The sequence below is a fragment of the Lepidothrix coronata genome, unplaced genomic scaffold, assembly GCF_001604755.1.
Source record: "Lepidothrix coronata isolate B3197 unplaced genomic scaffold, Lepidothrix_coronata-1.0 Scaffold93, whole genome shotgun sequence".
Taxonomy (NCBI): domain Eukaryota; kingdom Metazoa; phylum Chordata; class Aves; order Passeriformes; family Pipridae; genus Lepidothrix; species Lepidothrix coronata.
In genome coordinates this window covers 1,060,020-1,086,436 of record NW_016690273.1, presented here as the reverse complement: position 1 = coordinate 1,086,436, position 26,417 = coordinate 1,060,020, and the positions used below count along the sequence as shown (strand labels likewise).

The following is a 26,417-nucleotide window of genomic DNA, read 5'->3' as shown; positions in this document are numbered from 1 at the left end:
AATAAATTAGAACAGAATAGAACAGAATGGAAAAGTTTTGGTGGAAGAGATCCATAACAATTATCTACTTCAGCTGCCTGGCTGCTCCAGGCCTGGCAGGTAAAACACCTTATTAAGGGCATTGTCCAAATCCTCTTAAACACTGACATGGATGGGGCATCGACCATCTCTCTCTCCAGGAAGCCTGTTCCAGTGTTTGACCACTCTCTTGGTCAAGAAATGTTTCCCGATGTCCAATCTAAATCTTCCTTGGTGCAGCCCTGAACCATTCCCATACCTCCTATCCTGGATTCCAAGGAGAAGAAATCAGCACCTCCCTCTCCATGTTCCCTCCTCAGGAAGGCATACAAAACAACGAGGTCAGCCTTTTTTTCTCCAAACTAGACAAACCCAGGGTTCTTATCTGCTTCTCAATTTGATTAATTAATGCCAATTTTGACTCAGAATGAATAGGTCAATTATAATATGGGCATATCCCCAATACTTCCACAGGTAAATGACTTCTTTTTTAAAACCAGGTAATCAATAATAAAAGTGGTATAAATAAAAAGTGAATGATAATAACAAAAAGTGTGAAAGAGAAATACAAGGTGGAAATGGACAAAAATGGGGAACTTAGAGAGGTTACTATGCACAGAAGAAGCCACTAATTTTCTTTCTCTTGTCCAGCTTTGTTTTTCCTGTTGCCTTCTCCTGTTTAGCCAAGCGTACACCCATTCAATTTTAGACACTTTTGATTTTAAATACTCATTAAGAGTTTCCTTTGGGTTCTCCACTAAAGTTTCTGAAAGCATGAAGAATTAGCAGCATCATTCTTGTAGTCATCAAGTCAAAAGAGAGAGAAAGAAGGGTTTAAGATACGTCCAACGCTACAAAACCCAAATCAGATGACCCCAAAAAGAATGGAGACTGTGGTGTGTATGATCCCTGTTTAAAGCACATGCTAACTGTTGAGCAGGTTTAATTTTCATTTACATTGAGATACAAAACTGTGGTTTGGGCTTGTGTTTGAATACTGAACTAAGCTCAAATGCTGACGTGCCTCTACCCATCATCAATTAAGAGAATTTTTCACAAAATCATTTAATATGTTACGATTTTGAAAGTAGTTCAGACTAGGAACGAGGACAATGGCTAACAGGGTTAGTAGACTGCAACATAAGACAACTCAGACATACTTTCAACAGCAAAAAAAGTGAAAAAAAATAAACCCTAAAAATATTTGAGCAGCATTAACATCCAAAGCCCCTAAATCTGTTCGTTGTGTTCTGTCTTCAGAACACAGTTTAACAGTTCATCACTATTTTAATAAAACACACACATTAGAAAATGTTTTAGACTGACTATTGTGTACATTATTTAATCTGTTGTTATATACATGTGCATGCAGGCATTGCCTATAAAACAGAAGGAAAAGTTTCCTCCCCTTGAACTTTCACAATGTTTTTAATTTCTCTGTAACACTGCAAATACAACAAGAGCAAGATGTTTCATGCTGCATAAAACCCATCTATTTTATTATGATGTGGGGTAGGCAACCCCACACTACTATGAATTTCTGTTGTGTATGAGTTATTCTCCCGGATGTTTATTTGGTTGAGTGGGATTTAAAATTATGCAGAAATCCTACAGTCCCCTCGAATTTCACAATAAATATAGAGAAGCAAATTCCGCATGGGAGACCAAAACTAAAATCTCTGAGTGCCATAGCAGCAATTTGCAGCAAATCTTTCCACAGAAATGATTTGGTAAGAATTAGTGAATACTGCTCAAAAGCACCAGGCAGTGAAAAGGTGGAGATTTCCATTACACAAAAGCAATTAACACACTTTCCCACACTCATGCTATAATACAGGGACTTAGGATAACAACAACAACAACAAAAGTCCCATAGGGACTGGGAATCTATAAAACCCTTCACAAATTACTTGGCACAAGGTCTTGTGGTGGAGGAGATCCAACCTGATTGTAATAAAAGACTAATTTCTTCTCAGTGTTACTAACTTCAAAATATTTGGAACAGATGCTTCAGAGATGAACTGGAGGGATAAGGCTCTGGAATTAAACAACCCTTAAAAACTTAAAAATAACCCAGGTCTGCTATTGTTTTCTAAAACACACAGCTTATCCAAAAAACCCCCGAAACAACAGACAACCTGACATATGGATGTCCACATACAATAGCAACCCAGCATTCACAGCAACAACACTGCATTGTAGGGGATAAACAAGTTCAGGATTGATGGCAGTAATTGTGCCAAAGAATCTCAAAGTGTGCCTAAGAATGCAATTCAGCCCAGTAGCAGAGAGGATTCCTGCACTGGAGACAGTAGTTGAGTCAAACTCAAGAGTTAAAAATATTCCTCTTAGGTCTGTATTGAAAACTACACAAAAAAAATTTAAAATTTGGAAAGGCTTTGCATATTAATTTTCTATGAGGTTCCCATTCTCTAACCAATCAATACAGTTTTAAAAGCTAGCTTCTCTCAAGTATGTCCAGGGACCTGATCTGAAGTCAATGCTAAAGTTGAATTCATTAAAATGAAACTTGTCTCTCCTCTGTAGGGTGCTGAATGCACTGCATGACCTGATGTGTATACAGTAGAGACTTGTTAGCCACAAGAAAAGAAGTATATAAAAGAAACAGAGAAACAGAATGTCTTCCTTAAATTGTCAGTCTTGGGGATTTTCCTTTTTTTTTTTTTTTTTTTTTGACATATTCCCATAAAGATTTATATTCTGGCCTTTGTTGTCTGGGATCCTTGTCTCTTGCTCTTCACAGTGGAAAAGGAAATTGTACATTAACGTAAATTGCTACTCCTGATATTTCTTTCCCTTGACTGATGGTTTTCTATTACAGGCTTGCAGAATTCAGACTGGAAAGAAACCCAAGCATCTTGATTGAAAGGATTTGATGCATTCTTTTCAAATTCATGCTATCTAAATCACAGCAGGATGACTTGTAATCAGAGTTTTTCAAAAAGAACATAAATTTGGGGAAAGGGAAAAGGCCATTCAGCCCATTGCAAGTCATCTTGGTTAACACAGTTCTTCCAGAATAGTATCTCCCTTCTTCTTTAATGACCCCAGTGCCTCCAATTCCAAACTAGGCTCAGTAGGCTATTGAAAAATTGTATTTCTCTTTGAGTGAAAAGTACTTCCTTGTGTTGGTTCAGAATTTCATTTTTTTCAGTCACTTCCATTTCTGCTTTCCCCTTCAGTCTTTTATACTCAGCCCAACAGCGAGTCAAGTGTTATTGAATAAGGTTTTCCACCCTGTATTTCTGAGAGTGGATGAGTTTGTAATTCTCTCTTTTGCTCAATTTTTACAACAACAGCAACAAAAAAATGAACTCAGCTGTGATTAGGTACAGCCACTTATGATACCCTAGACTTCAAACCAGACTTCTCTCCCACTTTGTTCCTTTTACGGTGTGTTTTAAGCTAATATTTTAAAACATTAGTATTCAATTTTCGTTCACCTTTTTTTCACTTCCCCTGTGTTGACTCTGCTTCTCTGCACCCAGTGTGACGGCCAAACTGTAGCAGAATACTGACCTTAAAAGATTTATGGGTTAGGGGCACGATTTTGCAATTTATTTCGATGCTCAAAAAAAAAAAAGATAAAAAATTACCTTAAGAATACCCTTTTTGGTATTCAGTATCTGAATAACCTCACATGCAAAAATTTATAGGTCAGATTAAATAATCTCCAAAGTCCCTCTCTGTAGATTTTGCTTTTATTTTATTGTTCTGGGGAATGCTGTAGCTTCAAGTTTTACCAAGGTCATCTTTCATCCAAAAAAAATTTAATATAATTAGTATCAATTCTGCATTTTGTGAAGCTCACACTGGAAGTTATTAACTGTGTTTCAAGTGGAATGTCAGAGAAACGAAGGGCAGAGAGAGTAATCTTTTCAGCTTCAAAGGCACAGTTGATGACTTGAGTTCACTGGTTAGTGAGAAAGACGTGCATTTTTTATTAAAGGTGTTAGCAATGCATTTGAAACTATAAGCATTTTTCTCTCTTTTTTTCTGTCCTTTCCTCATTTTTAGAACTTGGCGCTGCTTCAGTCTTTTTTTAACATCCCACATGGCAATGGAACAGTTGCTTCAGTTGTCCTTGTTGTTAACTCTAACCATATTTAGTTGTATACTTTTGCTTTTAACTTCATCAATACTCTGACAGAACAGAACTTGCCAAAATCTGCCTAACACAGTGATATAAAAAAACCCCCCAAACACAAAGATATCAGTTTTTGCTGCTATTGTCTTTAAAATACCATAAACATCTCTCCAAATAAAGTAAAATTGTTAGCCTTGTGATCTCATACAAATACAGCAACAGCGAAACACATTCAACAGAAACTCTTATTCTAATCTTTCTCCCTGCTATAAGAAATGCAATGTTTCCCTTAATCCCATAATTGAAGATACACTTGACAACACCTTTGAAACAAACCAAAGCAACTAAAAGTCTTAACAAGATACTAAAGATCATAGGCTCATTTCTTTCAACTGAAGTCCAAGAATAAATTTAGAAGCTTATTTTCATAGCCTTCTTTACACTACATATTTACCTTTGAGAAGAAAATACATGTGGATTGTAAAGCCTTTTTACTAGGGAATGGTTTAACAAGAACCAGTCTTCGGTTGTTAACCTCAGAGAAATTTAACTGAGAAGGCTCAAGCTTGCAAGGAGGATATTTAAGTGCTGAAGAGGAACACCAAGGGGAACTGTGGATTCCCCATTTCCTTAGGCCCTAAATTAAGTCTACATGTGTTCTGGTGGAAGCCCTAATAAAATAAAGCTTTCTGTGCCTCCTTGTAGATCTATAAGAGTGGAAACCATACAAAAATTTAGGCTAACTGACCCAGCAGGTCCCTCTAGACCTAGCAGATCACAGATGTTATCTACGAGTAGCATACCAATAGTATATAGTCCCATACACATAGTCCCAGTCAAAATTAATGAGCTTATGGATATGTAAGGTTTTACTTGGAAGAGAGGAAAGTACTCTCCTGCAGAGAAGTACTTCACATACCTGCAGGTCATTGTCAAGCTTATGGGGCACTGCAGGCAGCACTGACAATACAATAAAACCAGCCTGTCTCTCTTTGGACTGGAAAATCCAGGCACATCCAAACCTCAAAACTACCTGTCATCTAGATGGGATAAACTCATTTAGCCAATTTGCAAGCCAAACTGCTTGTAGAGCTGGAAATACTTGATTCCAGAAGTCCCTTGAAACCAGCAGAATTCTAGCTTTTAAAGCAGCAGCTATGAACACGTACCTTATTATTATTGTTGTTGTTATTATTATTATTATTGTTATTTTGAAAGTCACAAGACTTTTAAGCCTGAATAGACTATGAAGTTAGTACACATAATAGAGGTTTCATGCCTTGTTTACATCTGAATGTTGAAAATCGCTGCAACGAGGTCACGACTGGCTAAAGGTCAGGTGGAAATGGTTACAGTTTTCAGCACACACTGACTCTGATGTTACATCTTGCACAGAGGTGGTGACACTGATGACTTCAGTCCTTCCCAAGGACTTCTTCCAAAGGCCTGTGCTTCCCTGCTAGTTACATGTGCAGGCTGAGCTGCTGAGGGGTGCTAAGACCCTCCAGACTGTGGCACCCGAGGGAAAGTCTCAGGATGAATTCCGAACAAAGGATGCTCTTTGCAGGCAGACAGCCTGCTTCCAGCAGAAGGGGCTCTTAATTTGGAAAATCTCTCCTACTGCCAGCTCACAATAGAGACTGTTAGACTGCATAATTCATATGCAGCACCAAAAAAAAAAAAACCCACCCCAGTGTGATCAGAGCTTAGGTTAGGAATGTTTGAATTCCTGACGCATTGCTGAAGCCTCTCTGGAGCTCAGCTGTATAATGGAATCTTTATCAGACCATCAACCAATTGTGATACTTATCTGTACAGCATTGCATTTTGGGTTAAGTGATAATCCATCAAGGCTGGAAATCATTGTGTACTTTTTAAGTTGCCTACTTCATTACTGCGAGCTGACAGCTGGATGGATTTGTTAGCACTAGAAATATTTGTTCCAGACACAAAGAGCAGGTTCCTAATATATGATATTATGATACTTTCTTTCATGTATTCAGCATGCCTGTAGTGTAATCTATGTCTCATTTATGATATTCATTTACTTGGCAAACTATTCAGATTATGAAATCCATCTTTATTTGTTCCAGAATGCAACAGCCTCATTTCATGAATAATATGACCAAATAACATATAATAATGACGACAGTCTTCATCTTACATCATAATAGCTGTTAAGCAGAGAAAATTGCCATTTTCTAAATGGCACAGTTCTCTGCTTAAGTCTGTAAAAGGTAAAAATTGAAAAGCACAAGTACTTTTCATGGCTGTCAAGGCAACTATCATCATGAGGGTCATGTTGCCAGAATTTTTGTTTGGGGTGAGACTGCTTTAATGCTGTGCATGTTGCCTGGAGGATTACTCTTGGGTTCATAGTACAACTAGAAAACATCTTTTAAAAGTACTTGAGGACTGGCAATTCCACACAGAAACACTTGGTTCTGATTTTGGTCTGCTCACAATAGACATCAGGACACTTCCATTTTTTAGCATGTAGCAATAATGCAGATTCTTATTTAGTTTCACACTGCATGAAAAAGTACCTCCTTTCATAACCATATTCTGATGCCACTCAGTGCTCTGTTGTCTTATTTCCTCTAAGACACAGGAAGATATCTTCTGTGGATGTACCAACACCCAAAATTCCTAACCTTAACTTAAATAAAAAAAAAGGAAAAGGTTATTTTCAGACTGTGTTTGTAGAGCCTCTTGCTTGGAGCTGGTATGTTTTTGGTCCATGATCACCATGCATGTGAGCATGTACTGTTTGTTATGATTCTAATTCTCTCACACTTAGAAGTCTGTAGGAATCCAGCCAATAAAGTAGGAAACTGCTTTATTTTGGTTTTGTTTGTTTGTCTATTTTGCCTTGTTGGGCTTTTTTGGGTTTGTTTGTTTGTTTGTTTTGATTTTGGTTTGGTTTGGTTTTTTGTTTGTTTGTTGGGGTTTTTTGTGGGGTTTTGTTTGTTTGTTTGGTCTTTTTTTTGTTGTTTTTTTTTTTTTATTTTTTTTTTGGTTTGTGGTTTTTTTTGTTGTTGTTTTGTTTTGTTTTGTTTCTGGATATGTGGGGCTTAAGGGAGGGGTTTAATTTGTTTTTTTCCCAAATGACATTATAAGAAGGCTTTTCCTGGCTCTCTGTCTATCAGATCTAAAAACCAAAGAGTTTTTTGAGTCAGAACAGATGCTCCAATCTCCTCTGTTGATCTTAATTTTGTGAGCTCTGAGAATTTGCAGCATTAATTGTACCACGAAGCTTGGCCAGTGGGATGAAACCCAAATTAAATGTTGCTTTGGAAAAGGAACAAATACTCTGTTACCCTTAAAATGGGCACTGTGGGCTACTAAGCCTCATGAAAATATCACGGTAGAATTTAAGAAACGCCAAGTCCTGTTCACAACAGCCATATTTTGCTATAAAAAAAAAATAAATTCAACTATTTGATCTTAAAACAACTCTCAGATCTTGCCATCTCTCTGCTTGCCCGGCACTCTGGATTTCTGCTTTGGGTTTGTCCTCCTGGTTACAGAGAAGCCAAGACTTGGCTCCTGTCTGCTAATGAGCTGAGGCCAGGCACAAAAAAAGCCGTGGACTTTTCTTCCAATGTCAGAGCCCTTGGCAGCAGAGAGAACATGGAAAAGGAGGCAGACAGGGCTGCACTCCTGCATCTCCTCTCTGCACCTGTTAGTAGTGGATCTTGGGAAACTGGGCACCATTTCTCTTCCTGGTCTCCTCTATTTAGCCCATACAAGAGCCAGTGAGTGATAGGGTGCTTTCCATCCCCGGCTGCAGATGCCAGGGAAGGTTTTCCAGCTACTCCTCAGTTGGAGCCTGCAGATGTCTCACCTGTGGAACAGCTCTGACCAGAGGCAGCCCAGTTTCAAGCCTCAGGGAAAGAGGCTTGTAAAAGAGGTTTGTGATTTCGTCATGGTCTGACTTAGGTTTATTGTGATTTGTTAACACATCATGTAAACAGCTGAGAAACAAGAAGAATGGAAAAATAATTGTAATGAAAGAAATCATTATGAAATCGTGAAATGGCCATTCTTGAAAGGTGGTGCTAAAGGCTTACTTGAATGTCTAATGGGAAAAAAAATGAGCTGAAGAACTGGTGGTTTGAATCTCAGATTGTTTGGCCTCCTGAAAAATCTAGACACTGGATATACCAGTAGGAGACTGGTGTAAAAGCAGGGAGAAAGAAGAAGTAAAACCCAGAAAGTTGTAATTTTTTTACCCAGCTTGAATAAAACTAAACACAAATTAGATTTTATGTTACTGCTACAGAAGCATTTGGCTTGTAGCTCACTGTCATAGGCAACTGCTTTTAACGTTAGACAACCATCATTTTTGTTACCAGAGCTGAATGCAAGTAAGCATACACAGCTATATTTAAGGTACAAGTCTGCCCTTATCTCCCTTGCCCCTCACATATTCTACAGCTTATCCTTGCTTTGTTGTTTCTTTCTTTTTCAATATCTCAAAGTGCCAAGTTATATTAATCAGATTATGTGAAAGAAAAATGAAATCCCACGGAAAGAACTGGCAATGTTTAGCATTTTTGGATAGGAAAAGTATATGAGGACTACAAGTACTGTCCAAACAGTTTCTGCATTTAAGCCATAAAGAAATAGTTATTCTAGTAGGGTTATATAGTAGTCTGTTTCTTAATATAGACTTCAAGGTAAAAATAGGAAATAAGAAAGCAATGTAATATTTTAGCTAAGATGGTTGACTTTTATGCTATTAAACAGAAATATTCACAAACTAAAGTCACAATAGTTTTCAAAATTATTACATCCTCAAACTCTTCCTTACACCACCGTAAACTCTTCTTCTAAATTTAGCTCCACAGATCTCCTTTAAGAAATCCTTATTTTATACCAGAGCCAAAGCCAATAAAAGCAAAGTGGGTTATAATAAAGCAGGGATTTCATTCACATATAAATGTGTACATTCACTGGTTTTGTGGTCACCCTGACAAATAAACTCTTGAACTTCACAGTGCAGCTGCCTGGGAGCAGCATCATGTCTCTGCTGTACACAACAACTTCTGGAGATGCTTTTAGGCATTTCTATATAGAGCTTTAAACATTCTGGTACAGTCATTATACAAGTGAGTCAGCTGAGGCTGAATCACTCTGATGTGTGCAATGAACGGAATGGATCTATCTTTTGAGCTTGGGATATTCTTGCAGAGTTAATTTTGCACCTATTTTGGAGCTGTTAGTGAGATTTAAATCTTCAGCAATAAGAAGTCAAAATAAACAAGTTTTATAACCTCTTTGATTTTTTTTTTCCCTCTCCTTGTCAGGAATAAGACTTAAATAAAAAAAAATTGTTCTGTTTGTGTGTGGGTGATTAACATAATGCCAGTCTGTGGGAGGGTTTTATGTACATTTGTGTACACAAGCATTTTTACCTCTGTGAATCCAGAAACACAGAGTTGTTCTGACTTGAGGTGGTTTCTCCTGGCCTGTTAATCACATGCCCTCTCCACCTACAGGACTTTGAAGTATTGGAATGGCATCATCTAAATTAACTTTATACTAACAAAGAATTTCTCCAGTGGAGGCATCCCTTATTTCACTATTAGGAGCAAATCCACAATCCTCCTGTGCCTCTTTCCAGTCATAAAAGGGAAAAATAGCATGGATCCATGCACAGCTTTCACAAATAACATTACATAAATCTGATAGAAAGACAACTACTCACACAGTGTATAATTATTCTTTCAGCAGTCCTCCAGATTTGTTTCTTCTCATACATTTTATTCTCATTTTGTCGTACATTCCTCATCACGGTTATTAGGCTTTAAGATACCCTTGACAAATATATAAAGGGCAACACTCTTCACTGGCATCAAATTATGTTTAGATTTTTTGAGTTAGTAGGTAATGTACCAGTAAAAGAATAATTAATTCCTGAAGGACTGAGCACAAAGGCAAGCATACGTGTGTCTGAGAAAGTGAAAAGTTTGACTGAATAGGAAGTTTATGAATTATCATGCTGTCATCCAACTGGATCAGTAGCTTTTTTCATGCTATTTACTAAATGCCATGCAAATTAAGACAGCAATGGATCACACGGTTCCAGAATTAACTGATGACTTTTGGAGAATTTTTTTCCCCATTAATTCAGGCTTTTGGTAATGAGGAGGTACAATCACCATAATGCAAAATGCCTTAGATTTACAGATTCTCTTGCCTCTTTATATCCTGTATCATATTCCTGTGACTGGATTGGAGTAACATATCCTCAAAGTGGACTGTGTAAAAGTCCTGCAGAATAGAGGAATGTCTTGTAAAATTTACCCGAGGTGATTCTTAAGTATGAAGGAATAATTTTAGAACAGAATTAGTGAAATCTGTCTATCAAGTTTATTATGTCAGCTATTGGAAATCCATTTCAAAGATATTACTAAATAGATACACTGCCCTACGATCTGGGGCAAACTTCTGTTTCTTTAAGGCATGATCCAATAACATAAGACACAGAGAAATGCTGCTTCCAACAACAAAAAAAATAGTTTTGAAGGTTGAGAATATATGAATAGATTCTCAGTTTAATGTCCTTATATATTCCTTCATGTCAAAAATCCTACTGGAATAGGATGAAGAAGTGTCAAAGGAAAGTATGTTTATGTGGGACTTTTTGCTCAGCCAACAACAGATACTATTGAAAATCTGCCCCTCTCCAAAATGGCTCTTGTGCTATTTGTACCTCTGCTGTGGAGGTGTTCTGACAATCTAGACAAGGTTCAGTCTAGTGTTTCAGGATAGGAGAACTCTGCCTTCACAGCAGTCTGTAAGTTTGCAAACATTATTTGTTTTATGGGTCCGAGAAAGGAGATGAAGGGACCCAAGGAGAGCATCCTGTCCACTTCACTCTGCCATGGGAATTAATGAAAGCCAGGATGAAGGAAGTCATAGAACTTAAACAGCTACATCAGAGTCACTGCCTCCTGTGCATTTACAAAGTGTCTCCACTAAATGCCTTTGCCACTAAATAAGGGGATTCATTTTCCCCATTGAACTTGGAAAATAACTCTTCATCAGAGTCATATTGACTTCTTTTTCAAAAGCAAAACCAAACAAACCGGTGCCTTCAGCTTCTTTTCAGAACATACCTTTAAATTTTCTGTCCTTGTTTTTTGGTCTCTATTTGTGGTCATTTTTCAGTGCGACCCCCCTGGTAGAAATAGCGTTCTAGTTGTCATCCATTGCTGGATAAAACACCAGTTGTTTCAGCCTTGTCCTCATCATTCATCAACAGGATCACTAAATTTCTTCATTTTTGTCTTTCATCCAGCCTATTTCTAAACACTTTTGTTTTGTTACATTTCTCACAACTTGCTAGTTTCGTTTTGCACCTGGTTTTATGCCCGGTCTCCTGTTTCTTCCCCACTGATCTACTCTATGATTTATGTTTACAGCAACCTCTTGTTTTGACGTTTTCCTGGTGTTTGATTTCTCAGACTGTTAGATAAACAACTTCATTAGTTTATTACACGTGTCCTGTCTTTTCCTCTGCATTGCGATAGATTTTCCTTTCAATACAAGCTTTTCAGGAAACAGATTTCCCACACTCATTTGTCCCTTTGCTTATCTGCCCAAGAGACTGTAACTACCAGCTCCTCGAGGTTGAAGTGGTTTCACCTTCTCAGTCATTTTGCTGGGAAAAGCGAGTGCTCATGTTTTAGCCATTGATCACCTTCACCCAGATTTCCTTCCTGGACTCTCTCTCAAAGCAGCATCTCTTTGTAACTGTGGCATCAAATGACATGCATTCTCATATGTGTTAAGAGTTGAGGCTTAGAAGAGAGTTGTCCTGTTTCAGATCTTCCTCTTGGTGCTGGGCACACAAATGATAAAGACGAACGCTTCATAGTGAAGGAAAATGAGGCCCTAAACCTCATGTAGGAGGTAAGACAAATGCCTTAAAAACATGAATACATTACATATACGATCACAACGGTGACATGGTTTAGTTATGACCACGAAACAAACAGAAGAAAACAATTCATTAAGGACAGAAAAAACCAGCACAGCACACCAAGAACTTTATCCTTCCAGCATGTGAGCCCTCAGAAAGCTGGCAAGTTTCTGGTGCTTGACACAAACCACTCTCTTAGAAAGACATGATAATTCCTGTCATTATGTTTCTTTCAGGAAATGTTCTTGCAACCACTCAGACCCATGAGCACGGGACTATTTTCCATGGTCTATCCCTTTTTTTTCTGGAGGAAAGGGATTACTATAGCACTTGTTCTCTTTTTCACTGAAACAACAATATATGTTTTACATTAAAAGCAGTACTAGAGCTTAAAAAAGGTAATTTCAGGTTGGATGTCAGTTTATTCATGAAGGCCACAATATTAAAATACCAACGCCCTATGGAGGAAGAAGTTGGGTGATCTGATACTATCACAATCTTTATACAATGGACTTGCAAATTAGCTCAGCTTCTTCTTGCAAGTTAGGTCACTACAACATTTCCAGAAAGAAAAGATTCTGTCTTAACTTTCCTGGCTGGCCTAGTTGTAGCTCATCATGTGAACATTGCAGTGTGGTAAATGAATATTATTTCCTCTCCCTTTGTGCAATGAAAGCTTTCAAGAGACCACATAGAAAGCTTCTGCCATTTCATTTACCGTGAGAGATTTGTAGCTACCCAGAAGATGATAATCTGTGAAACCTTGCACACATATCTTCCCTATTTAACAAGTTATCTGATCAGTTGCTGAATAAAAGAGTAAAATTAACCTTTATATTTTGCACATAAAGAAATGAAGCATTACTAGAAACATTTGAAAAGCTATAACAGACAAAAACCCAACAGGATGGGGGCACGGAGGGGAGAGAGAAATTTCAGCTTACTTTAGTTCTGGTGAGACAACAACACCCCTAATTTAGGAATACCTTAAACTGTAAAAGGCTAACAAGGGTGATGTAATGCAGTGCCTCTGATATCAAGCAAGATTGCATCAACAGAAATTCCAGTGCTGAGGCACCTACCTTGTTTTAAATGGTAGTACCCAAAATAACCACTCTTAAAAGGTCAAGTTTATTTAAAAATAGCTTGCTTGCATTTTACATTAAAGTTAATTTACTAACCTTAAAAAAATTAAATGCAAATCTATACAAATAATTTAAGCATCCTGTCAAAGTTCACATACACACTGCTAGAGCAATGAAAATATTCAAGGTCATATGAAATCTTTCTTAACCGTGTACCATCCTGGGGCTTATTCCATTAAAGATATAGAGCATACATTGAACCAAAATGTTTGAACCCTCTCTGTAGCAATATCTACCCTTCTCAGAAACAAACCCTAAAATTTCCTGTTTGTAATGTGTTTTCCAGGCCATAACAAAGAAGTATACTGTACCTCTGATGCTGGTGGCTGTTGCCGAGGTGGTTGTGCTGGCTGTTAAGGCTACAGTGGTTGTGACTGTTGCAGTGGTAAGGGAGGGGATGACAGTAGTGGGAAGCAAAGTGTTGAAAACATCTGGTGAGTGGAAAAAAAAAAAAAACAAAATAAAATCATATCATGCAAACAAAGGAGAACCATAACAGCGGTTTAATTTGTAAATACAAGAATGTTGAAAATGACTAAATTAAAACATGATTAACATAAATTATTACAGGTACAGTAGAGTACCTTTAAATTCTTGACATTTATCACTCTCAGTTTTTTAGTCAATCTTTGAGCATATGGAATTTAAAACTCTGTTAAAATGACCAAGCTTCCACAGATCTAGAGAGTGACGGTTTAAGTGACAAGAATCCATTTCTTCACTGAGCCATTTTAAATGCCTCATATAGTAGAAACCATACACAGATGAAACATGCTGTGTCAGAGTGGGAGATGAAAAAAACACCATCATGCTAAAATAAACACACACATGTTAACGAGAAATGGCTGTATGTTAAAACACCCACTTTCAGACAGACTCAATGGAGGGAAAAAGGGGAGAAAATGCTACTAACTATAAGAGTTGCTTTTTCCGGATTGCTTTTCTTCTTCCCACACATTTGTCTGCTAAGATCCAGAGCAGAGTATATTTCAAAATCTTTACCCTAATTAGCAGGCACATTCATCTTTCAGTCATCCTTAACAAAATTTATTGTTAGTACACACATCAGTATTCCTCTAAAGCAGCTCCAAACTAAAAATCAGAAATTCTAACAATATTGCTGTTAACAAACCCGTGCTTGCAAGTCAGAAAAAATGCACAGCCCTGATGATGGCAGTCCTAAAAAACCCTTCAGCTTTTGATCAAGTGCAGGTGTGCCAGGCTTGGGGGCACCACTGCTTCACTGCAGAGGAACCAACAATATCTGTTGCAAAATGCTCCAGTACAGAGCAGAACATAGCCAGATGTACAGAGAGCAAATCCTTTGATTACACTGCCAAAAGCAATAAAGACCAATAGGACTTTGCTTATAAGGTGATTGCAGGTTTTAAAGAACAAACAAACAAAAGCCCTGAAGAGAACCAAAGAAAAGCACTTCCATGAAGACATAAAAAGCATCTGACATTTTTCAGATTATTTATATCGCAGGTTTAAAAGGAAAGGACTCGTTTCTTGGCAGCTGATGGTGAGTAACCCATTCCATACTGATTTCAGTGAAAATATTTCTGAAGGGTGCTATTCAATGCAATAAAAGAGCCAAAATCTGACCCACAATCTGTCTTCCCTTGCCGTGGAAAGAAATGCAATTGGTCTCTGAGTACCATCAATTCTGACTGAAATCAATGGAAGCTGAAGTAGCTCAGAGCTTTTCAGTATTGGGCCCCACAGAACACACTCCAGACACAGGGTCCTTGTGTTCAGCATTGCATAAATACTCTCTCAAGACCTCAAAGTAGCATACTTACCTTATTTTCATACTGGATGACAGATTATTTTGCAACTTTAAAAGTCTCCTTGTTAGTTAACACCTATAAGTCACCTAAATTTTTCTGTATTCCTCTAGTTTTGATGAACACCAGCACTATAGCCTCTCGAATCTACACTTCTGGGATTTTCCACTTCTGAAGCCTTCAGAAAACAGCACAAGATCCCCTTTCATCTGTTGTACACTGATATTTAATCTATTTCTCAGTACAAAATATTCTCAAGCCAGAAAAACTAGAACAGGTTTTTAGAAACTCCCTCAGTGTAGCCACATTAATCACCAGGAAAAATGATAATATTACCTGGAGTGTGAGTACCACAATAATTAAACAGAACTGAGTATAACAAGCATTAGAAATAAATTAACATGTTAAAAAGACACATGTCACATGTACTGATCTATGCAATTTCTTCTCATAAAGGGAAACTCCTTCCCTGATAAGTATCTGCTAAAAATGAAATCAAACAGAAAAAAACCCACCTACTTCATAAGAAGAGCAAAGCCTTGTTTACTAAGAAAGCTTTACAAATCATTCCTGTATGTAAAACCTAATTAGTGTGACTTATGGTTCCATTAATTATCTTTCTTGAATATGCCATTTACTTGAGGCTCTCCAATGGCAAGTTAGGGTTTTATGGCAGTGCTATCTGTTCTGCACACTGTCTACCTATTTTACCAAATAATAGCTTACATGAGTGACTGGTAAACTTAGAATTTGATTGCTTTCTGGTTTCTCTTCTGATTGAAGCATTTCCAACAAGATTTCTCATTTTAAATGAAAGGCTATCTAGGAAAAATTCTAGTTAACAAGAACTAGAATATAACATCAGCATTTTAATACAGATGTGATAAATCCATCTTCTCTCATCAGGTCAAGAATAATGAAAACTTTTGCAGAAATTAGTTTCCTGATCAAAATCATAAACTCTGATGCCAAACATCAAAATGGCAGCTTGTCAGAAGCCTCAAAGAAAAACATATGTTCTCAAAAGAAACGTAAATACAAGGAATAACATTTGCTTTGTTTCTTTTTTTGCAGACTAAGGTGAAATTCTCTGTGTAAATGGCTACAGTTGGTCTGCTTTGCTCACAGAATTCTGAAGATTTACTCTTAAAGACCACAGTACAAGAGAGGAACAAGGAATCAGCAGCCTGAGGAGCACTACACTGCCCAGGCAATGAAATCTGAGTCTGCTCTGGGCTCTGGAAATGTCTGGTTCATACCTGCCCAGGTTCGAGGCTCTGCCCGGGGGATTGGCTTCATTAACGCCATGAGAGTCTGCAACAGGAATGTGTAAAGCACACAGACAACACACTTTGGGACTCTGGGACCATATCTCATCCTTAAGTCTTGTTTTGGACGGCCCAAATCCAGGCACAGCATTCTGACAAGCACCTGAGCCCCTCTTATGTGGATGGGGTCCCTCAGTCCTATCGAGTCTGACAGAAAGGCTCCTATCAGTCCTTCCAAGACTCATGGATTCTCATGAAAACTTTGTCTTTCCCTGGAAAATGCTTTAGAAAAAAACAGAAGTAATGTACAGAGGTCCTCAGTCTCCCCTCTCAGTTTTGCAGGTGTAGGATGCAAGTGGGTTTGGAAGCCCCCAAAATCAGACAGACTACAGGTAAGAAATGATACTTAACAGCACAGGCTTCTGTTTAAGGCATCTGGATCACTGTGTTTCATAGAGGGTGTGCTGCTTCTTTTTCGTGTCAGAAAAGGGAATGACAATTTGACCTGTTTCTAGTCCTGCAGGACTTTTTTTATTTTATTTTATTTTATTTTTTATAATGCAGGGCAGAGCTATCTTACATCACTAGTGAGGCACACATTATGTTATCCAGAGCTCCCTGCTGGCAGCTGCTCAAAAACATGCTATCAAAGGGACTATGAAGATTTGTCCTCTTGAGCTTTCTGTCAAGAAGGATCTTAACAGAATGGATTTGCACATTTCTGCCCAAGAAACCTGTGTTAGAGTGAAACTTAATTCCATTTCCTTGTCTTGCAATTTCTGAGTCTGGTTGTACACAATGTTCAGCTGAAAGCAAATCTTTGTTTATGCCTCTCATGCCACTAAACACCAAGGATCATTATGACCAAGAGACCTCATAGAGTGGAACTTTTTAATTCAAGTAGCCATACCCAAATCACCGCACAAGATTGCTATTTCAATAATACTAAGGTATTAATCCCTAGCCTCCTGTGAAGCAGAAAATAGCTATATTTTGCAGATGGGGAACCAAAGAAGATAGAAAAGCCGTCCTCAGAGATCTAGAAGTCAAGCAGTAATTGTCACCATTAATTTTGAAATCTCACTTCTAAACTGGATGTCTGTTGACAGAGAGATATTTAGCCAGAAATCCAATAATGTATTTAAGTTGGTATCAATTTCAAAACCTCGCTAGCTCTGAAATACAAACAATTCATGGAGAACTAATTGTTTCCATAAAAGTTGTTGGAAATAGAAAAGGGGCTGACCTTCATGCCAAGGGGACTTACTGACTCCAGTCCCAACTCTTTTTCACTTATGTTCCCACAGGTTATACAAGACCTGAATGGGATTTTTAACAAAAAATATGGGGTCCTGACCATGTTTTTTGGAGGTTTGATCCCAAATGGATAGAGGAAAAAGGAGGAGCACACAACACCTGGCTTGGTCTGGGGGCTGCTCCTTAGCAGAGCTGCTCATGAGTGGCAGAATAATGGTGTACAAGATCAGCTTGAAACAATGTCAAGCTGTGCCTGATCAAAATTTCCTGTTTGCCTCTCCTTTCTTGAATTGATGCCACATTCCTCTTGCTAAGGCAGAAGACATTCATCCATTTAAGTGCAGGGAGCCTGGACAATTTACTCTCACTGCCGATTTGGCCTTAAGCATTTTTACTCCCCATCTCCAAAGAAATGAGAAGTGGTTCTGTTTGGTTTAGCAGGCTTATGTGAAAGATAGATCTGACCTATTGAAAATATTTGACTTTTTCTGGTAAAAACACAACCGATATTTTGACATGACTGAGCACAAATCAGACAACAATAGCTGAAGCTGATAAAAATGTAAAGGCTTTTGTTTCAAGCTTGACAAAGGCTGACAGAAAAATTAAAGGACAGAGTGATAATGATGGATGGCCCTTGCTGTATTTTGACTGAGAAAGAAAGAAATTTTAAGTGGTAAACTGAACTGAGTGATGACCTACCTGGGAAACAATCTCACTACTCTGTGCAAAATTTAATCAGTCTGTGGTATGTAGCACTAAATAATTTAGCAAGGTTTTAAATTCAAAGGGAGCTGCACTTACCCTCGTTCTAAGAAAACAGGATTGAACAAAAGGATCATTCAGCTTGAATATCATGTGCCAATAGCTCCTTAGCACTTAGACTGAATGATCCTGAACGCTCATGGACATGAGGTCAAGGGGTGCTTTTTACTAATTGATTCAGATTTATGAAACTCTGAAATGGCAATTATGTGCTTGACATTTTTGCTAGCAAATCAGATGTCATTAAAAATATCCAAATCCTTTTAACAAAAGCTCCATGTAGATCTATATCACTAGTTATAGCATGAGAGACTGCTGGTGAATGAGTTCATATTGCAAGACATACAGCTGGGCTAAAATGGTTAGGCAGCCTAGAAGGAAAATAAAATAAATTCACGTAGCCCCATGGTTGTAAGACATTTCATGGGCCTGTAGATGATACTACATGTTAGAAGGTGTGAGACATTTCATTAAAGTTTGATTAAACATAATTTAGTTGCACAGTCATGACAGAAAAAAAAACCCAAGTGCTAAGAGATACTACAATTTGAATCCTGCTATTCTTGCTTCCTGCTATTCTTGAGTTAGGAACTGGTAAGAACAATAGTTTTCTCTTCTTATAGAAAGTTTTATGGCTTGGTTGTTGGTTTGTGGTTTGTTTCTTTGTTTTCTTTTCCTCCCATTTCAAAAGCAAACGAAGGAGGAGGAAGTGTTTTAAGTTACAGCAAAAAAAACACTGTTTCCATCTGTTTTCAAAGAGGCAACCAAAAATTGGAATCTGCACATCCCTGCACCAAATTCTGTCCTTAGAAAGTTTAAGAATATAACTCAAAAGAACAAAGCCTATTTCAACATTAGTACTTAGTACTGGCAGTATGGTGTCATCCCAAATCACTTAAAATGAGGGCCTGATATCACACTGTGGCACATTTTTACAACACATGCTCTTACCAGAATTGCTTATGACAAAATAAAAAATGTGATGAATATGAAAAAACAAGGTGTAGTAGCAAGTTATTTCTGATTATGCCATCTCATTTGACACTGAAATATGAAGAAAAAGCCAGCTGCCCTAAATTGTCTTGAAACAACTCCTCCAACAAATGAGTGAATATCTCATTTATTTTGTGCACCAGAGCAACAGCAGGGCTCACAAAGACTATGGGTGTGTGAAAGGCTGATTTTCCACCAGTAAAGCAGGTCAGGCTCAGGACAGGTGTGGGAGCTGTCAGAAAACAAGCAGCTGTGGATCTCAGGCAGGTGACAAGAAAGAAGCAGTGCAAAGGAAGTGCCTCAGTGTGTTAGGAAGGACATGGTAAGTTCTCAGGGCTGAGAACAGTGACCGGCTCTGCGACTTTTCTCCTCCCTCAAGGTGCATCTCCCCAGACTCAGGCCATCTCTCACCAGTGCTGTGGGACCCTGGGTCATGTGGAAGGGAAGGGTATTTATGTAAAACCCACTTCTGCCACCTTCCAAGGGGACTCTAACAAGCAGAGCTCGCTGATCAGAGGCAGCCCCACCCTTCCACTTGCACTGATCTGAATTTAGCAGGCACTGGGACTATGTGTTCTATAATGCTCATGAGTGCTTGCTAAAATTCAAAGAGTAGCAGCAAACACAGAAAAAAAGGCTTTTTTTCTTTCTCATTTTTCTTTTTTTTCTTTTTTTTTTCTTTTTTCTTTTTTTTTTTTTTTTAATGGATAGAAAAACATGACCTTTCTGCACAGCACAGATGTTGCCACAAACACAGCTTTGTCACCTGGAGACCGGTGTAGTCTGTTGCACACACAGTTGGTGGAGCTGCACATGGGGACCCCGGGAAACCTGAACCAAGCATTTCCCAGGGAAGCATCTAACATGAACATCTGAGGATTGCACCGGTGGCTCGTAGCTTTCAAAAGGTCGGGTTCGACCTTTGAAGCCCTCAGTGCTTACTTTAGGGATCATCTTGCTCCCCACAGCACTCCACTGAATTTGCTATCAGCAAAAGCACTCTAGCTGCAGCTCCCCTGGAACAGAAAGCCAAGTTTGCAATGAAGGCCCTGAGATGCTGGAACACGCTCCCATTTCCCCGTCCGTCAGACTGGTTGTTTGTCACCAGTCCAGCCATTTAAAAAGCTCACCATTCTTGCTCTCGGGGAAGCAGAAGAATAAAAGGTGACATAATGTGGGATCTCTCAACACATTTACCTATTGCTGTTCAGTTTTGGTGGGGCAGATAATATTAAGTGCAACATTTGTACTGTAGAAAATGAGTGGGCTGCAATGTGTTATTTCCTAATTTCTGCTTGTGCTAAAACGAGGTGATACACAGAGAACATAAAAGGATACATTTGATAATAACTTAACTAGGTGATTGGACATTGAAGAATATCTTAGTACAAGAAAAAATTATATTCTCAATTAGGCAATTCTTTAATACTGAAGAATCTGTTTTCAAGTACTTTAAGTTTTACTTTACTAATGCTTACTAGTGCAAGATTTACCTCTAAGGACAAATCAAACCAAGTATTCAACAGGAAGACTAATCTCCCATGTTCTGGAGTTATATGAATATAATACAGACTTTAAATTACAATTTACTTTAGCAGTAAAGTGTAAGACCTAATTTTTTCCCAAAGTTAGCAAAAAGTTTTGCTAGCAGTTAAAAAAAAAGAGTCCTTTCCAATTAAAGAGTAGTAATAATAACAAAGCCTATCATTTTAAAGGAGTCAATCTCTCTTGTATAAAAGCTCACCTTTCTCATTAGTTACAAATACTGCACTGGGCAAATCACTGAAGCTTATGCAACTTGCCTGAAAGAAATTAGGTAAAATTTGCAGAGCATGCAGGAGGCTAAGGAAATTAATTTTGTAATTCAACATTTTAAATAAAAAGGTAGTTTTAGAGCACTGTTTGAGGACACAGCCTGAAATGAAGAAGATTTACCTACAAAAAGGCATCTATGTATGTCTTGATTTTGTTCACAACCCTACATTAACATATATATACACAGTTAAGAATGGATCTCTGCCTGGAAGATTTGTAAGGTCATTATTTGGACAGTACAGACCAAATGTTAGGGAAAAAGAGGCAGCATTATTCCCATTTCACAGCTGGGGAAACGAACACAGAAGAATTAAGTGGAATGTCTTAAATTTTACGGACTTCTGAGACTGACAGGGGAGTTCAAAACAGATCTCCTGAGGCTCATTTCAATCCTCTACTAAAAAAAAAAAACCCAAAAATCAAAAACACAAAGGAAAACAAAACCTCTCTCAAAACTGCATTTAAAAAAGCAGTTGTCCTTATACCTGCAGTGCCAATTTCACTGCATTCAAGACAAAATGTTACCACAAAAGCCACCAAACATCTTGTATGAATAAAGCCAGCATGATTTCCCCCCACTATTAATGTGGTGTTCTAGGCCCATCGCCACTGCTTAAAAATCACATTAGGCTGTAATGTTCATTTTTATTCTCTTTGAGTAAACAGACAAGCCATATTTCCTTGTTTTTCCAAGGCATAAAATAGGACCATTCAAAATTAAATGAAATAAAGCACCGGCAGCTGGCCCTTGAAAACCTATGAGGAAAAGCTAATGCACAACACAAATTCAGACACCAGCAGCCTTGAACAAAGATGACAGCTTTCCCTGAATGACACTTGACTCTTTCTGCACACACACACAAAAAAAATAAATTAAAAAAGCACAGCCAGAATTGCACTGAGAAGAAGAAAGAGGTCAAAGAGAATTTTCCCAAATTTCCCTGTTACGGAGGCATGTGTTGAAACTAAGTGGAGGCAAACAGATTGCTGATCTCTATTTTATTACAGTTGCTACTTTCATTTCTCTGAGGAATTCAGGACAGATCACTGAAATTGCTTAAACAACTCAAAACTCACTTCAATAATTTTAAGGTTAGTAAAAAGAGATGGCAGAGAATGTCATTTATTTTAAATGGCTTTATTTCAAAATATAATCAGAAGGGTCCAAGACTAACCTGAAACACTCTATCACAGTGGCATAGCTGTACCTCAGTGAAAATCACCTTGGGAAAGTGAGTGGCATCTTTGCAACCTAAAACATAGATTATTGCACTTCATTGCACTGTCTTTGACTAATACAATTAATTCTCACGTTCCTATCACCAAAGTACACTACATGAGAAAATAAGGCCCTATCTTTCTAGCTGTCAACCTGTAATGCTCTTTTCTTGCTCAAAAGAGTTCTACACATGTGGTCGAATTCCTGTCACGAGTCTTTGCCCTTGTATAACACATAACCATGGATGGTGGGATAAATGCAACACAGTCCAGACTTAATTTTGTTAATATTATCCAGCTTGCCATCAGGCTGGCAGATTTTTAGTACCTTAACTATTAATCCATCAAATAGGATAATCCACCAGCGGAATATCACAGTATTTTTTTTAATAAAGAATGCTTGATCGTATTGCTAATTTATTTTAAATGGAATGATATACAAAGCAGTGCAAAGAGATTTCACTTCCTGCTTAGGGATGCTGAAAGCCATCCAGAGCTCTCCTCAATCAAGCACCAAACTAGCACTTCAACATGTCAGGGTCCTTCAACTCCTCCCTGCCTCCCACCAATCAAGGATTACGAATCCTGCAGTAAATGTAAAACACAGAAATCACTGGGGGGGAAAACAAATCCACTAGTGCAATGGCCCACAGTAATATCTAAAGAATAAAATGCTTTAACAACAGTTTTACCCTGCCAAACTTTCTTCTGCGCTTCCTCCTCTCCTTTGGTTTGTTTTTGCCTTCGCTTGCCATGAGGATTAATATGGGCGGTTCCAGCTGAAAGATATACCCTCCTCAGGCACGAGGCTACCAAGAAAAAACAGTTTTTATCTTCCAGGGTGTATGTGGGGAGTAAACTTCCCACTGTGTATGTGGGTGCTGTGTGGATACCAGTGAAGGAAAAGCAATGAAAATGCACATCTGAGTATAAAGTAGATAAGGCAAAAAACCCAGGCACTTTAATTCTTCTGCCTTGAGGCCTTGTAACAAAATAAAAGTAATCCTGACTGAAAATTGTTTGGATCACTCTCACAAATGACACATCACCTTCCACCATGACATGAACACCATCAGTTGTAGCTGATACCTGGAGACCTGTTCACAGCCAAGTTTCTTCAAAGGGGGTTTAGAGCTTTCTTAGCGCTCGTGAGGGAAGCACAGCCTTGTGAAACAAGTCAGGGTGTTGTGGGAGATCCTCCCGTGGCATGTTCCAGCCAGCTTTATCAGCTTTGGTGGCAATGGTCTTTTTGGTTTGGTTTTGGTTTTTTATTTTTCTCCTTGTAACTTTAGAATGGTTTTGAGATACACCCTTACTGCCCTCCTGATTATTTGTTGCTGTCTGTTCTCCTTTCTGTGAGAGACACACAGAAAGATCGATGTGATGAGCTTTTCTGAAAGCTGCCAAAAGAGTCGGGAATCCTTGAGACAAAGTCAAGGTGGTTCACAGGAATTCAGAGTAAGATTCAATTCAGAAAGTCTATGATAGGATTCAGCAAAAAAAAAAAAAAAAAGTGACTTTAATTACAAAACAAAGAGAAATTTATTACATTGCATCAAGAATTCAAGAAGTAAGAGCAGGAAAAAATAGTTTGTGATTGCAGCTTAGAGGATTCCATCTTGGAGGAGGGGCTAAAGACACTTCAAGGTCCCAACACAAATTTTGATGGAACCTATGCTGTGAAGAAAGATTAGGAGACTTACAAAATTTAAAAGATTTTTTTAAAGATTTTTTTTTTCAGGAAAATTTCAAATTTTTGTCAGTATGATCTGTTTTTGAGTTGAAAGAATACTGAAAACAAGTGGGGAAATACCTTATTTGCTGTAAGGAAAATGCTACTAGAATACTGTAAGAAACATTTGATTGAATATTTTTTTTCCTTTATAGAATATAGAAATTCAGGCTAAGATAAACTCCAGAAAAATTTACCATAATTAAAATTTCAAATAGGAAAAATAGAATAATCAGTACTAATAATTATTAACATCAAATTATGGATGTTAGAAATATTAATGGCTTGAGATAAGCTAAGTGTCTACTTTTCTCTGAGCCTCCATTCTCTTTGCATGTGATCAGAGATCTCAGATATGAAGGTTCTCAAAGTTCTGGTTTTTTGCAGAAGCTTTCCCTGCCCCTCTCAATCTCCAAAGCATTTTTACCTGTTTCCATTGGGTCAGAACCTTCCCAAGGTTCCCAATCTCAGCTGGAACTGAGCACAGTTCTGATGTATCACCTAGCAGTAGCTGTCATTTTAAGCAATATCAGTAGCTAGAGTACCATTTTCTTCCTTGAATTGAGTGAAAACCTGAGCAACCTATTCTCAAAAGAAAGGTGAGTTATAGAAGCACCATGTGAGAAAGACAGAGACAGGATACCCTTATTTGCATTCCACAGCACCTAATGGTGCAGGAAAGATTTCAGCTTAGAAAAACTACTAAGTCACTTTAATATTATCTTTATAGTTTGAGTTTTCTGAATAATAAATGATTTAGATGGAAAGAGAAGATCATTAGCAACTGTTAGACTATAACTTTATCATCAGTCTCAAGTGACATTATTCTGTGAACAGTTATATTTTCTTCATGAAGATTGCACATGATCTTCACAGGCATGGTAACTTTACAATCTGACTTCTCAAACAGAAAAGCTCAGATGAAGTAAAGTTCAAGAAAACTGGGGGTATAAGCAGTAGCAAAGTGTGAAGTACAGAAAAATTAGAGAGCAAGCTTTGCTACTGCAGCAAATCACTGATGATAAACTCAACAGCACCATTTCAGAAATACATGGCACTGAAGGTCAGAAAAAACAGTTCTCAGATAAAGCAAGAGTAGTAGATCTAGTTCAAGAAGTACTTCATTGTATATGCTCTACCCATATACAAGCATCCAAAATATTAACTTTATGCACTTATTGGGTATGGACAAAAAAAAAATCCCTCATTATAACTCAAAACCAACACACAACCTTTTCTTTTTCAGGAATCACATAAGAAATTCCAATCAAGAACCATCACATTTGCCAATTATAAGTATACACAGCAAACTAAATATTTTCAAGAGTTGTGTGTTATTAGAGACATTATCCAAAACTACAGGCTTTTAGAATACACGACATCCACTCAAATAGGAAAGAATTATATATATTTGAAAATATTGTTAAAGGTTGGACCTGGAGAGAGATTTGCTGCTGATTAAATGCTCTGGGTTCAATTATTTCAATGAGTGCTCTAGCAAGGAATTAAAAAAAAAAATTAAAAATTTATTCCATATGTTATCTAACAAAATCAGTTTATTTTCATAGGTTTTTTTTCATGAAAAAGAGTATTTTAATGTAAAAATGTAGAAGTGTCTAATGTATTCCCCAGAAGCGTTAGCGTGGTTTGGAATGTTATTTACTTGACCTTTCCAAAATAATTTTAAGCTTATCTGGAAAAAAAATTTGTATCTTATTTTTCTAAAGTCACCATAAATGAAGAAAGATCAGTTCACGCAGCTCAACCATACACCCCATTATTCAAGTATTTATCAACAAAAAGCAATTTCAAAGTAGCTGCCTTGAGAGGGTTCAGGGATAATAGCTGGACAATTCATCCATAAAATTAAGCCAACAATTCCACCATAAGTTTCTTGACAGACTTTTCATACCTGAAAATGTCAACTAAACACTATTCTTCTTTAGTCCAGTAATAACAGCTGTATTACACAATGATTTCTTAATTCATCTGACTGTGTTGGGCTTTAAGGTTTGGACCACATCTTCTGGAGAAGTCAAATTTAATAATATGATAATTATTTAATAGCTTAATGCCATTTTAGAACATTGACATATATGCAAAATCAAAACATTTCAACACAGTTTGAAGGGCCGTGCTTTGAAGAATAACACATGTATGAAATTCTCTGGGTGTTTAAAATGCTACCTTTAACACAGGGTTTTAATGACTCGCTTTCTTAGGCCTGACACGGTGTAACCCTGCTCCTCCTCACTTTGATTTTTGCTGAAACTATCCAGCTGATGTGGATTTCAAAGGATATGATGATGATGAAAAAAAGAGATGTCTTCCTGGATAATTTAGCAGACTCTGATTGCTTTTGCTTGTGGGTATGT

At 37.7% G+C, this 26,417-nt stretch overlaps 1 protein-coding gene across 3 annotated transcripts in view; it reads right to left on the bottom strand.

Annotated features, from left to right (window-relative positions):
- The window catches only part of CADM2 (cell adhesion molecule 2), a 609,843-nt gene that overhangs the window by 37,347 nt on the left and 546,079 nt on the right, over positions 1–26,417 (bottom strand). For 2 of the 3 annotated variants that reach the window (XM_017821926.1, XM_017821927.1), the window contains one exon: positions 13,516–13,635. The exons of the other annotated variant lie outside the window; for it this stretch is intronic. In XM_017821926.1, the coding sequence (XP_017677415.1) occupies positions 13,516–13,635 (120 nt within the window). The remainder of the gene's footprint in view (positions 1–13,515; positions 13,636–26,417) is intronic. 3 annotated transcript variants of the gene reach the window in all.